Source organism: Canis lupus, chromosome 23 (assembly GCF_048164855.1).
Source record: "Canis lupus baileyi chromosome 23, mCanLup2.hap1, whole genome shotgun sequence".
Classification (NCBI taxonomy): Eukaryota; Metazoa; Chordata; class Mammalia; order Carnivora; family Canidae; genus Canis; species Canis lupus.
The window spans coordinates 3573053-3587675 of NC_132860.1; the positions used below are offsets into that span (position 1 = coordinate 3573053).

At 37.6% G+C, this 14623-nt stretch overlaps 1 protein-coding gene across 6 annotated transcripts in view; it reads right to left on the reverse strand.

The window, feature by feature from the left end:
* ANO3 (anoctamin 3) overlaps window positions 1-14623 on the reverse strand; it is a 372668-nt gene that overhangs the window by 157363 nt on the left and 200682 nt on the right. For all 6 annotated transcript variants that reach the window (XM_072793741.1, XM_072793740.1, XM_072793739.1 and 3 more), the window contains 2 exons: window positions 12201-12395; window positions 11114-11185 (listed from right to left, as the gene is read on the reverse strand). In XM_072793741.1, coding sequence (XP_072649842.1) covers window positions 11114-11185; window positions 12201-12395 — 267 coding nt within the window. The remainder of the gene's footprint in view (window positions 1-11113; window positions 11186-12200; window positions 12396-14623) is intronic.

The window sequence follows — 14623 nt, forward strand, 5'->3', positions numbered from 1 at the left end:
TAAGTTATAGCAGGGTATGTGCATATGTGTACATGTATATCATACAAATGAACATGTTTTACATGCATATATTTGTGCTTTTATCCATATAAGAAACAGAAAGTATCTATATGTACATATCTATACATGTATATAGATATACATATCTGTATATGTATTTAGAAAGTATCTATATGTATCTCTATGTACATATAACACAACTCAATAATAAAAAGACAACCCAGTTTAAAAAAGGGCTAAGGGGGGATCCCTGGGTGGCGCAGTGGTTTGGCGCCTGCCTTTGGCCCAGGGCGCGATCCTGGAGACCCGGGATCGAATCCCACGTCGGGCTCCCGGTGCATGGAGCCTGCTTCTCCCTCTGCCTGTGTCTCTGCCTCTCTCTCTCTCACTGTGTGCCGATCATAAATAAATAAAAAAAATTTTAAAAAAATTTTTAAAAAAAAGGGCTAAGGATCTGAATAGACATTTCTCCAATAAAGATATACAGTGGCCAACAAACGGATGAAAAGATGCTCAACATCGTTATTTATCACGGACGTGTAAACCGAACCCAAGCCCACAATGAGACCACGTCACACCCTGTTGGACGGCTATAATAGAAAAGATGGACAATAACAACTGTTGGTGAGAATGTGGAGCTGTCAAGCCCTCAGAAACTGTGGATGGGGATGAAACATGCTGCGGGTGCTGGAGAAACCAATCTGGCAGTTCCTCCAAAGTTTTAACATAGCTTCCATATGATTCTCCACGCTACTCCCAGGTATGTATTCACGAGAAATGAAAATATCAATTCACAAAATCTTATACACCAATGCTCATAGCAGCATTATTTGTAATAGCCAAAAACTATCCAAGTGTCCATCAACTGATGAATGGATAAATAACACATGACTTATCCATATAGTGGAATATTATTCAGCAATAAAAAGGAATGAAGTACCGATCAATGTTAAAACATGGATGAACCCTGGAAACATTAAGCTAAGTGAAAAATGCTGGTCACGAAAGACCAAATATTGTCTTTTGTGACTAGCATGAACTGTCCAGAATAATTTATAGAGGCAGAAAGTAAATGAGTGGCTACCTGAAGCTTGGGGGATTGAGGTAAGAAGAATAGGTGACTGCTCATAGGTATGAGGTCTTCTTTTGAGGTGATGAAAATATCCTAAAATTACGGTGATGGATATACGAAAAACCATTTCAGTCGCACACTTAAAATGGGTGAATTGTATGGTATGTGAATTATATCTCAATAAAGCTGCTACAGCTATATATATAAAAAAACATGATTCCCAAACCTTAAAAAAAAATCATTTAATATGTTGAACCCAGGACCCCAACGTAGTGAAAAAAGAACTAATGATTTCAGCAAACCCAAATTAATCCTAGTTATGTCATTTATCAGCTTGAAGGGCATTGGGTCAGTTATGGTTTTTTAAATCTGAAAATCTGGAATAATAAAATCTTGCTTCAAGGATTAGGATCATATGAAATAATCTATGTGATTTGTACATATAAGGTATTAAAGAAATGCACATTCTCTTTCTTTAAGTTCACAACTCTAGTAATTAGGCATCTATAAAACCAATTATGTAATTTGGGACTGCAAAAAAGTCATATTTTCCACTTTAAAGTCTAGGTGGGCAGGAAACAACATAATTAACATGAATATGCCAATGGAAATTTAAAATTTAATTTACAAATCCTTTTTGCAATCATCAGTAATATAATTTATGATGACAATTTTTGTTGAGTCAAGTGGGAATCCATGAACTCTTGCAAAGTTTGTGCGCAAACCAACATCAGCTCAAAACTCAAAGGGACCAATCAAGACAGCAGGCTCCTATGATTGCAGCATAAACCTTAGAGCCATCTCTCACACTGTAATTTTAATAGACAAATTATTCCATCTCGATTCTTCTTTATTTTAATGCCATTTCATTACTTTGCTATATAGTAATATAACTGCTGGACCATCTGGAAATGAATGAGGTAACTGTTAGGCAATTTTAAGTATGTGTGAGTGATCTTATTAGTTGGCCACTACGGTGCAACCTTTCCATACATTGCTAATGATAGTGTGTTCCAGGATTGCCAGAGCAATTGGGGCTGAAGATTAAAATAAAGATAGTAATAGCTTAAAGTTATTTTTATTTTTTGTAATTTATATATAAATTTATATATACTAAAAACCATTGAGTGGGTGAATTGTACGGTATGTGAATTATATCTCAATAAAGCTATTATATTAAAAAAAAAAACAAGATTCTCCAAGCTGAAAAAAAGATCATTTAATATGTTGAAGCAGGGAGCCTGATACAGTGAAAAGAGAACTAATGATGATTTTAGCAAACCTAAATTAATATTGCATATTATTAATTTAATATGCATCATTGCATAATATTAATTATGCATAATTAATATAATTGCGTATTAATGCAATCAATTATTATATGCAATATTAATTTGTGTTAATTAATATGAATAGTAATACTTCCAATACATTGTCTTATTTGCATCTCACGAAAACTCTTAATTCAAACAATCCTTACTCACAGTATAAGAAAAAAATCAAACCATAGTATTGATATCTCCATTTTGTAAATCAGGAACCTGAGGCACGGATGGTGTACTTTTCTCCTGAGTGATAGAGTTAGTACCTGATATGACTGCTAGTAAGGTCCATGATCTTAAAAATTATTATTCCACTGAAGTTTCCTATGAAGAGTAAACCTAACAGCCCACATATGGTTTACTCAGTGGTTAGAGCATGGTGATAATGAAGATCCGAACTTACTAATTCCTTGCAGTTCCTTTGCTGCCCACTTCTCCCAACACGAGCATTGCTCTCAAGCCCCGACACTAGCCAGTCACAGTGAGGGCACTGCCAAAGCTGTATTCAGTCAACCCCACACCCAAGCAAATTTTGAAGATAAATGCTTTCCACTGTGTCATGTGCCAGTGCTTACTCTATCCACATGCATTGTTCCACACATTCACCCAATCATCAATGATCCATCCATCGAGTAGACAGTGTGTACAGGTAACACGAATGAGACAGACATAGAGGGCAGTTATTATCATTCTAGTGAACCAGCCAAAGTGCTATAATAGAAATAATAATCGGATAATAGAAAGTAGGAAGCATCTAAATGGGCACTCCAGAGGACTTCCCATTGGGAATAATGTTAGAAAGGCATTCTCTTACTACTAAAAAGAGCCATAGCTATTAGGTCTTTAAATGCTCTGCAAAAGGTTTGCCAATACATCTTACATGAACACGAGGAATGCCATTAGATTAGGTCTTCAGTGAGAACAATAACACGGTACTGATTCCTAATGAGTGAGAAAACCACAGCGATGAATGACATCACAGAAAGCAAAGTAGTAACGGAGAGCAGATTCTCCAAAGATATGTGTGTCAATATCCTCCTTGGCTTTCATCCGTTCATCTCTCCTTTCAGGGATCCTAAAACTACTCCTTGACAACCTACTATGTGCCAGGTACTGTTCTTGATTCTGGGCTGTCGGCACCAACAAGACTAAGCAAGTCTCTGTCCTCTGGAAATGGAAAGAGGGAAAAAAAATAAATCTTGTAATTTCCAGTAATATCTCTTAATTCAAGATCAGGAGACACAAAGTGAAGCTCATATTTCTCTCAGCGTAGGGACTTGGGATAAGAGCAAAACTTATAATGAATAAAGAACAAAAGAGGGCTGGGATGGCTCTAGCACTGTGAGTAAACGGAAGCATTAGCAAATGCTCTAGAGCTAGAGCAGGGCCACATCTCTTAAGGCCTCTGAAGGCTACAGTTAGGAGTCTACATCTGACAGGTAGTGGGAAACCAGGAGGGATGTGAGTAGAGAAATGATGATATTTAATTTTCCTTTTATGAAAGCTTCTGGTAACTGCTGTATGCAAAATAGACCATAAGGAGGCGAGGATGGGAGCAGAGACGATTAGGAAGTTATTATGCACATCTCCCCAGGGACATGGCACACTGGACAACGGGTGGCAGTGGATATAGCACTTGCAGCAGCAAGTGCTGAGCAGTGTCAGATGCTGAACACAATTTGAAAAAAAAAAATTGAGGCAAGAGGACTTATTTAATGGGCTTAGCTAACAAATAAAAAGATTTGCAGCGACTGTAAGGCTGTCACAACTGGAAAACAATCCATTCTTTCAGTGTAATTCCTCTATTTCTGTAATCTTGAAGTAGGTTGGCAACATCAATAAGAAGTTATTTTTTCCGCCATCTTAATGCGAAACGTTATTTGAAAGAAATATCAAAAACTATTGGAGATTATCTAATATTACAGGATGAAAGCAAAAGTACCACGTACTCATTTGACCATAACTGTTTTAAGGAATAAAATGAACCCTCCACCACCTGAACGTTTAAGCTCACAGAAGACAAATATCTGGCTGTGCCAACATAAATCAGATCCTAAAGGGACTCACTTCATAGCATTAATGAAATGTTGATTTCACAAGTTTGGGTAGATGCACGTTTTAGTTGGCTGCAGCCAAATTATGTTGGCCTTAACAAGCCCTGATTATTTCACTTCAAAGTTATCTGGGTTTATTGCAGCATAAGCTCCAGTTACTTGCTAATATGGATTTCTCTGTCCTTGTCACTTTACAGAACACCTGCAAGAGAGAGGGCGAGTGATAACACAGGGCTTCCAGGCCGACAGACAAGGGTATCGTCACATCGGAGTTTCAAGTCCCTTGTTACATGGATTGACACTTGCCAGAATAACTGTGTGTGTGTGTGTGTGTGTGTGTGTGTGTGTGTGTGGCTGTCTGTCTGTCTGTGTGGCTCCAGGCAAAAGATCAAATGGTGCTCTGGCTTTGTGAGCTGTCCTATGAAAAGTAGAATTAGGTGCACCTAGCTGGCTCATGGCTTGAGTGTGTGAGTCTTGACTTTGGCTCAGGCCATGATCTTAAGGTTGTGAGATAGAGCCCGTGTGGGGCTCCACCCTCAGTGGGCAGTCTGGTTGAGGATTTCTCTCTCTCCCTTTCCCCCTCCCCCAGCTTTCACTCTTTATCTCTCTAAAATAAATAAATCAATCTTAAAAAAAAAAAAAAGAATTAAAGGCTCACAGATGGCAAAATAATGAAGGAAGAAAACCAAACAATGAAATTCTAAACCTCCCAACCTGATTAGCCTTATGCAACCAATCATCACCCAAATATATTTTACTATGCAGTGTTTCACTGCTCGCAGCCCCATACTTATTAACATTGCAGAGCTAGTGTTCTATGGACACCACTAACCACCTCTCCCCTCCATGGACTGTGTTCCTACTGGGATGATTGAGGGAGAAGATGAGGGGCTAAGACCTCCTAGATTAGGATTTCAATTCTTCCTTGGCTAGATGTATGGCATTTAGCAAGTTATCCTATCTTGGCCAATCAGGTTCCTCAGCTAAAAAGAAAAGAGGCTAATAATAGTACCTAACTCAAAAAAAAAAAAAAAATGTTATGAGAATTAAGTAAGATAAGTCAGGCAGAGAGTTTGTAATAAGTGTTCAGCAAATTATTGTTATTCCACTCTGCCACAAAAAAAATCACATTTTGATGATAAAAGTTGGTTGGGGAAGATATCTCTGAGCCCAGCAAAACTTGAGGTGCAAGATAAGCTTAATGAGTGAGTGAATAAAGCAATGAACAAATATTTGTCGAACCTCTATGATGTTGTGCTAGGAGTGTGGTGGAGTTGCGCCTCTTTATTTAATTTAAATAAATTAATTAAATTTAATTAAAAATTAATTTTTTAATTTAAAAGTCTTGCAAAGCCTGGATCATTAATTCCAATTAATAAATGGGATTACCGAGGCTCAGAGTGGTTAATAATATGCCACAGTCACACAGCTAGTAGATACAAGAATGAGAATTTGACCAATGTCTGGCAGGGAAAACAGCATTTCAACCATAATACACTACAAATCCTGCTAGGCAATCTTACTAGAAATGTCCAGCTCTGAGTCAACAGAACCAGGAGTGTTCCTTCCCCCGTAGCTATCATTTTGAACAATGAGCTATACTCATCCTCAATGGAACACAGACTACCTGTAGCCAACTCTGCAACAGCGCTGATAGTCTCATGGGGCAAACTACTTTGAACTACTCAAAGTAGTTCACTGTAAAAAAAAACAAAAACAAAAACAAAAACAAAAAAAAACAAAACAAAATAAAGGAGGGTGCCTGGGTGGCCCAGTCAGTTGAGCATCCACCTGATTTTGGCTCAGGTCATAATCTCAGGGGTATGACATCGAGCCCCACAATGGGCTCCACACTCAGCAAGGATTCTCTCTCTCCCCCTCCCTCTACTCCTCCCTCACACTCATGTGATTCTCTCTCTCTCTTTCTCTCTCTCTCTCTCTCTCTGTCTCTTAAGAAAAAGCCATTAACTAGATGCATCAGTCAGGTTTCAAAAACTGTATTAGAGCCTGCTGGTACTTAACTCTCATGCATTAACCAACCCAACGGTAGAAGCTGGCAGTCTGCACTCTAAAAGCAAAATTAGAAAATGCAACTTCATTGAATTTAAAAGAGAGTATGTATTGCTAAAACACTCATGCTTTATTTAATTGCACTCTTGGTATATTTGACACCGTTTTGCTTGATCTATTCTCAAAGAAAAAATCATATCCATTTTAGATATGTGGCTGCCTCTAAACGAGTACTTTTCAGCCAGGTGTTACATCCAGATGGATTCCTGGAACACCTGCTGATACCACAGTCAGCCAGAGCTTCATTCTCACCTTCACTGTAAAGGCAAATACCTCAGGTGTGGATGCTTTAACCTCTTGGGAAGCTGTGATGGTTCCCTAAATTGAATGCATGGTAGATTGAGGCTGGGGGTGCTAAAGTGTTGACTATGAGGTACGATGCCTGAAGAGGTAGGAAGACAGGTCAAGTGTGGCGGATGATTGGGACATACTGGAAGGATGAGGGGAGAAACATCCATGGAGTGAGGACGCCCAATTACATTAAGCATTTAGAGAAAATGTCAACACTTATGATGTCACTATCACAATTTTTTTAACTTTCAAAAATAAGATGGATAGAACTGAATGGAAAGACTTGCATGACCGGAGTCATTGTGAGGCTATTAACCAGTATTAATTTGGGAGAATTATTAATGAAAGGTGCTATGCAAACTATGTCACTTGTATGGTATTTCAGACAAGGTTTTTGTGCTTATTTTTGTCTTCTTATCAGAAAATAACAATAGTAACCTCTTCCAGAATTAATTAGTATGGAAAAGACCTTTGTACTCTGATTGAGTATATTTGTTCTGATGAAACGTTCTCTTTGATATCGATGTTGTATATGAAATGAACCTGCCGGTGGCTGTCTTCCTTTAATTAGGAAACTTAATACGCCAGCACTGTCTCGATGCCACACACACAAAAGTGAATATTTAAGAAACATGACTAATTTTCAGTAATTCAGAGTGCTATCATAAATAACACAGCTCATTGTTTAAAAAATTATGAAAAAGTACCTTAACAATGTTCTCAGAGAGAAATCAAGATACATGTTTTAGGCTAGAAATTCTTAATTCTGGCTACATTCAATGTTGGCCTGGGGTTATAGTTAAAAGTATGGATCCTGATTTCAATCCTCAGACCAAGTAAAATTGATTTTCAGGAGCTGGGACCCAGAGAGTTTTAAGAGCTCCCGGGTGACTTGAATGTGTAGCCAGAGTTGAGAACCACTGAAGTAGGCGATGCTGCCAGGCCACCAATATGTTCACTACTGAAAACTCAGGGTGAACCTTCTGAAGGCTATAAACAAATTCACTCTCAGGTTTAAAATAAGTGTTACAATAGGTTAATGCCACTTTTTGATCAATTCTGGCTTTATTTTCTTTCTATTCAGTTTATGAAAAAGAGAAGTCCCAGTTCAAAGGCATTGCCCATGCACAAGTCCAGCCAGCCACAGATCTGAAGGCAAATCTTGCTCAAATGAAGCAAATCTTGGGTGATAGTAGCAAAAAGCAAAAGGGAAGGCTGGGCAAAATTGTCTCTGCTACAGGAAAAATAAAAATTATATTGACTACCAACTGAGGGTCAGGATAGAACCTTTCAATATTACTGTTATTCCAAATACTAGGTGACTATCAACCAGTTTCGAGTTTCAGTTTTAAAAACTCTCCATTGAATTGTGTACTAGTTTGACTGAAATAAGAGCAATTTTCCCTATCTACAAAAAATTCTGATGTGAGTTTTTTCTTTACATATTCTTTTTTATAATATTTATATATGTTGTTTCAAGAAAAAAATATAGACAAATAACCTTATCGTGTGAAGTTATGCACTATTAGCTAGCATACTGGAATATTTCTACCTCTTTTCTCATACATTTTCAACTAAAATGAGGGGAGGCCTACATTTACATTTAAGCTATTTTTCCCCACTCAGCAACATGCCACGAAAGGTCCAATAGTACGGTTACAAGAATATTTAACTTCTTTCCATTCTTAAGTTTGATGATTATTATCCAGAAAACTGTCAGGGAAAATATTTTTCATTTCTGAAACTATTTTTTTTCGAATAGAATTTTAAACAAAAAATCCAATACGGAGTCTCTAAAGTAAGTGTTCTACAGGTTTCATCCTTTGGCTCATACAACAAAATATCTCATTGAAGAGCTGGGTGTCATCAACTTGTTGGTAAATAAAGGAAGTTCGAGATGGCTAAATGAGTTTTCAAGTATATTTGCCATCCCTTGCTCTAAAGACGTCATTATCATGATAATAAATAACTTTCAAAAAGTATCTTCCTACAATAATTTTCTAGAAGGCAAAATTCTGATGTAAGACTGTTAACTGATACAGTAGCTTAGCCTAGATTTTTTGCAGTCAGGAAGACGGTGAATCTCTTTAGCCAAATCCTAGAGATGCCTGGGCTCAAAGGTGGTAGATAAGCACAGGAGTGAGAGTCAGAGGTGAAAACCTGAAGAAAACTGAAGGTCTGACAATACAATATGCAAACACAAACTTTTTCTCTGAAGAAATTCAAAGTGCGGGAGCACTCTGCATGTGCGAGTCAGCTCTCTGGAATACGATTTTCAATCCGACATTGGGTGCATCACCTAAGTGATGGCTCCTAAACCATTCACTCTAGAGTGAAATCTTTCCTTTCCTGAGACTCGTGCATGTACCTAGAACTCTGAGTCAGCCTTCTTCTTGTTGTATTCTTAAATGTAAACAGATGACCAAAGATCACCAGAAACGGTTGGAAATTCTACAGCCTAAAAGACAATGACTAATTGAAGCAGGCCAAAAAAATGGATCCCTGGAACAACAGGATAAAACTTCAAAAGCGAAGGAAAACTTAAGACAATCACAAGTGTAATTAGAGAGATTAGAGAGGTTGTGTTGATGAAATGCAATAGGATGCTCTGAAAAAGTCACATCAATATACATACATGATCTCACCTTCTCCTCAACACACACACATACACAAATAAAAAGTCATTTGGAAGAAAAGTGCAGGAAATCTTCCAGAACTGAGGCAGAAATCAAAACCATGAGATGAAAGAAATTGTACACACATGCATGCACACACACTTAAACATAAAGCTGTATGATTCTGTAACAAAAATAAAGATAATAAAAATGCACAGAGAGAAGAAAAAAAATCAATGACAAAGGAACAAGAATCAGACAACAATTGTGCTTTTAACAGTAACAATGGAGGCTGGATGAAAAGTGAATCCAGTTTCCAGGTTTCCAGGAAAATTACTTTTAACCTAGGACTTTATAACCAAGCAAATACAATGAAATGTAAGAGTGAACTGACGTCGTCTCGGACATACAATAACTTACAACGTTTGCATCACATCTGAGCCTTCAGAGGTAGCTGCTTAAGGATATACTCTGGAAAATATGAGACTGAAAACTAAGAAAGAGGAATATGCGGGACAGTAGAAACTGGAACTAACCCAGTCATCTAATGAAAAGTCAGTGAACACCAAGAATTTCTTAAGGAAGAAGAATGAGGTAAAGGATATAAAAGTTAGAATCTGGAACATATGGGAATACTTAGAAGATGAGATATTGTCTCCTCACTAGAAAAAAATAGATAATCTAGGAAAATGAAACTAACAAAAGTTTGTGGTATAAGCAAGAAAATAAGTTTAGTGTGGCATGATTCTGGGTAATCTGTATTTTGATGGAGGGTTCGAAAGGGGAATCGATGTGACTTCAATTCTGGGACTATTCAAGACTGGCACAGGGGTCATAACAACTTGGAACTGTAGAAGACGATGTGATCCTATAAGTGTCAGAAGCCTTATTTTCATAGAAGTGCCACATTTGCCAAGTACAGAGTCAAAAGATAGTGTTAAAATGTGATAGAACATGATATATTGGTGTAAATATACTACTCAAAGCTACAAATTTAATCGGGAGAGAGGTTTAATATTTTAAATGGCAATATAACTATGAAAAATTGAAGGATTATGCACATAAGCTAAATCTTCATCTAACGCCACAGGGGATCAACAGGTACTGCTGGTATTTAATAAATCTAGAAACAGTGGTATTAATGTGCTTATTCATAGAGAATTCAAGGAAATTTCCAAAAGCTCAACAGCAAAAAGTGTTAAAAACTTTTGGTAATAAGATTGTTGTTCATTACAAATCTTCTTATATTACTTGAATTTCAAACTGTACATGAAATACCTTAATCATTTTTAACCTGAGAATATTATACTCACCCATCAAATATTAAAGACCAAATGTGTGGGGTTTTTTTCTTTCTTTCTTTTTTTTTTTTGTTTTTTTGTTTTTTTGTTGTTGTTGTTGTTGTTGTTTCTTAAAAAATTATTCTAGGGCAGCCCAGGTGACTCAGCCGTCTAGCACTGCCTTCAGCCCAGGGCGTGATCCTGGAGACCTGGGATCGAGTCCCATGTCGGGCTCCCTGCAGGGAGCCTGCTTCTCCCTCTGTCTGTGTCTCTGCCTCTCTCTCTCTCTCTCTCTCTCTCTCTGGGTCTCTCATGAATAAATAAATAAAATCTTTAAAAAAAAAAATTCTAGGTTTGAAGAAGACAGTTTGCCTTTGGAGAGGCTGTAAAGGAATAGAAATCAACTTACCCAAGCAGAAATCACTGAGGTCAGCAAAAGAGCATTTGAGCACAGAGTCTTTTTTATCCTCCTCAGCATTAACTGGGGAGAAAAAAAAAAAAAAAAAAAAGAAAGAAATTTGTAGTTTTGGAAAGAAAAAGATTAAAATCACTTAGAAAAATGACCATCGTGACTGATGGCCAAATGATGACCAAAAAAAGATATTTTCGAAGTTAATGAGTTGAAATTAGTTATTTAAAATTTTACTCAGTCAGAGCAAGATACATCTCTATTATATTTTAATACCTTCATCCTCTTGAGTAATTAGGCACTTTGTTATTGGACATGGATGTAAGCTATTATTCATAATTGGCAGTAATTTCATGGTATTATTGAAAAGAGAATCTTGACATTTTCAAGTGATCTAGAGGAAGAAACAACCCCAGGGAATCATGAAGTAATGCATTCTCATAAGACAAAAAAAGCAACCCAGAGAGGGATGGGAGACACACTCCATCCTCTGAACGACAGGGGGCCTGGTTGTATTTTGACTCTTGGCTTTTGTGAAAATAAGATAATGGTATCTCAGACGGGCATGTGTGTAGGAAGGTGCCCAGGGCAGCCACAAAGTGTCATCAGTGTGGCACCTAGCTGGCACTTCCCTGTATTTCAGCTCTTGCGTTGCCTAAGGCTTCAGGGATAGCAGTAGATTGCTAACACTTGTCCAACCATATCTTTGTGCAGCCAAACCTTCACTGCTTTATTGTCAATATTATTTAAAGTCTTTGGTCTTCCTGTTTAGGAAACTGAGTTTATTATGGCTGACACAATTCTACTCCGTTACCGGTTATAGATTCTCACCAGAAATGATAATGAGCCAGCAAACAGGAAATACCAGGTCTGGGTTCCCCCAAGGTTGGCTTCTTTCAAGGCAAGAAAGGAGTGAAAACACATCTGGTCAACAAATGGCCTTCTGTCTGACTGGTGTACTGTTCTCCTTTCTATGCCAGCCTTCCTGCTAGCGAGCTCTATAAATACTAGCAAAATGGATGAAGGAATGGTTTGAGAACACTTACTCTTTGCAAGTTGAACAAGAAAACCAGGAATAGCTGCTCACCTGGCTCTGCTTTGCCAGCGGAGAGTAAAGTTACCGAAGTGGGAGCCTGAGACTCACTCTCCGTTGACTGAAAGAGTGAGGTCGACTGGCTCAAGCTCTTTGAGTAAGCATAGCTCTGGGCGAGGCAAGGCAGGGATCTCCTGGACGGTTTCAATGAAGTTTCCTTTGTTATCTCGCTCTTGCTTACATTCATACCTGCGAATTCAAAAGGGTGAGTTTTAGAAGAAAGAAATCATCAGCAAAGGTCAACGAATAATTCTAATTCTTGTGATGGCTCTTTCAGGAAAGTACTCTTGAAAAGCACCACCCAGGGACTAGAACTCATTGAGTTAGTTTTGTTTATATTTTGTCAGGGAAGGTGAGAATTTTGTCAAATAGTTCTGAGAAATAAACAGCTTCTCTTACAGTTGACACTTCACCATTTTTAAAGGCTTCCGTAAAAAAAAAAAAAAAAAAAAAAAAAAAAAAAAAAAAAAGCCCAAGTGGTTAAGTTCATTTAGGAATTTACGAGAACAATCATTTGGATTGTCTTTGAATAAATCTAACCATTTAGATTTCTAAGTAGCAAAATAAACGAAGCTTAATACATGAACATTTGAACTACTATTTACTAAATGGAACCCTTCTTTTTATAGTCTATTCTCCCTCAAACACACATACTACATTTGATTTTCCAACCGTCTTATAAAGCAGGTATTGTTATTTCTATTAGCTGCAAGGAACTGAGACTTAAGAGTGGAAAAGTGACATGACTTATGTCACACAGATAAATAAGCAGAAAGGGGTTTATATTCCAAGCTAAAACTACCACATTAAGCTGCATCTATAAGTTAGTTCGAAACTCCTGGATACCATCCATTTACCCCCAAATTTACAGGCACTGAAATGTAAAGAACCTTTAGCAAGTCCATACCAGTAGAGGGCAAGACACAGAAAGAACATAGCTAAGGGCACACCTGTTCCTACCAGCTTCCCTATCCACCTGCCCACATGCTGATTCTCTGAATCAATTTAGATTTCTAAGGGAGTGATTGAAAAGTGAAAGAGATAATGCAAATGCATCAGTACGTAGAACATCCAATTAATGAAGCTTTTGCATTCCAGTTACTCATCTTATTTTCAATTTGGAGACAGAGTAGAACGTGGGTCATAACAGGTGTGGGCGAGGGCTAAAGACAGAGAAAAACGTACCCTTCTAGTAATGATCACATTTAGCATATAAATACATCTAAGTTCTACACAGATTGCTCAGGTCAATAATCTTTTAGCTACTCAATTTTATAGCCAGTTCATAAATTAACTCGAGGTTTCCAAGTCGCTCTTCAAATGGATGGATTCAAGTAAAGACAAGCAGAGGTACCAGTGTGTACTGCCCGTTGAGACCAATGGGAATCCCGGAAAAGAAATTACATTTTTCTAAATTTGGGGGTAAGAATCACATAAAATCTGCCGTGGGTTAAAAAGGCAATTTTTAAAAGAGCCCCTACAGAAATAAGACATCGTTGAACGGATGAAATTCAAATAAACCTAAGAATGGGGATTTTATCTTTGGTTTTATAAAACCATGTATTTATTTATTTTCATGTTCAGTCTCAGTGTGTAAATAGAATGTGAACTAGGAAGGGACGCGAGGAAGAACTGTAAATTAACTGGGAGCACAACACTGAGTCCCTTAGCTTTCTGGGACCTCGTAACGACAAAAATAGAAAACACCCTATTGGAGGAACTCCCCAAGGTCCACAAAAAGCACACCGAAATCCTACAAAAACACCAGACAATTTCCCTTAATGACCAACTCGTGTTTTCTACACTACATCCAAGAAATGACACAGGCCAAATATTCATTCTTTTACTCCTATGTTCTGCTGGGATAAAAGGCTCTTCTCAACCAGGGCCCAGAAGCAGAAAGTTGACCATTTCATATCCTACATTGGTGTTTCTTAAAAGATATATCAGATCACACTACACAAGGTGAACAGGCATAAAAACTTACCAGGACAGCTCTGGCCTACGGAGAACAAAGAGGCCGAAAGGACCTACTGCGACAGTCAAGGTGGGGATAAAAACTAGCGACTGTTCTTTGAGGCATTATTTATTTATATAGACATTTATTTGTCCTTTATTTTTCACAAATGTATGTGTTTTATGTTCTTTTCTGGAATAATTGTGTTTGCAAAAATTCATAAAATATTTTTCAATAATGCCCCTCCCAGATGGGAACGATAGTGGGAGAGGTTATGATATTTACGTCCTTAGGTTCATAAATCTAACAACTGGCCGAGCTGAATGGTAAAATTTAGAATCCATGGGCTGGATTCTAAAGTCCGTGTCTTTTCAGAATGTTCTATGGCTCCTCGTGAACCCCAATCCTACATGGTTCATTACCATGGTTTCACATGATATAAATACCACACACATTTTCA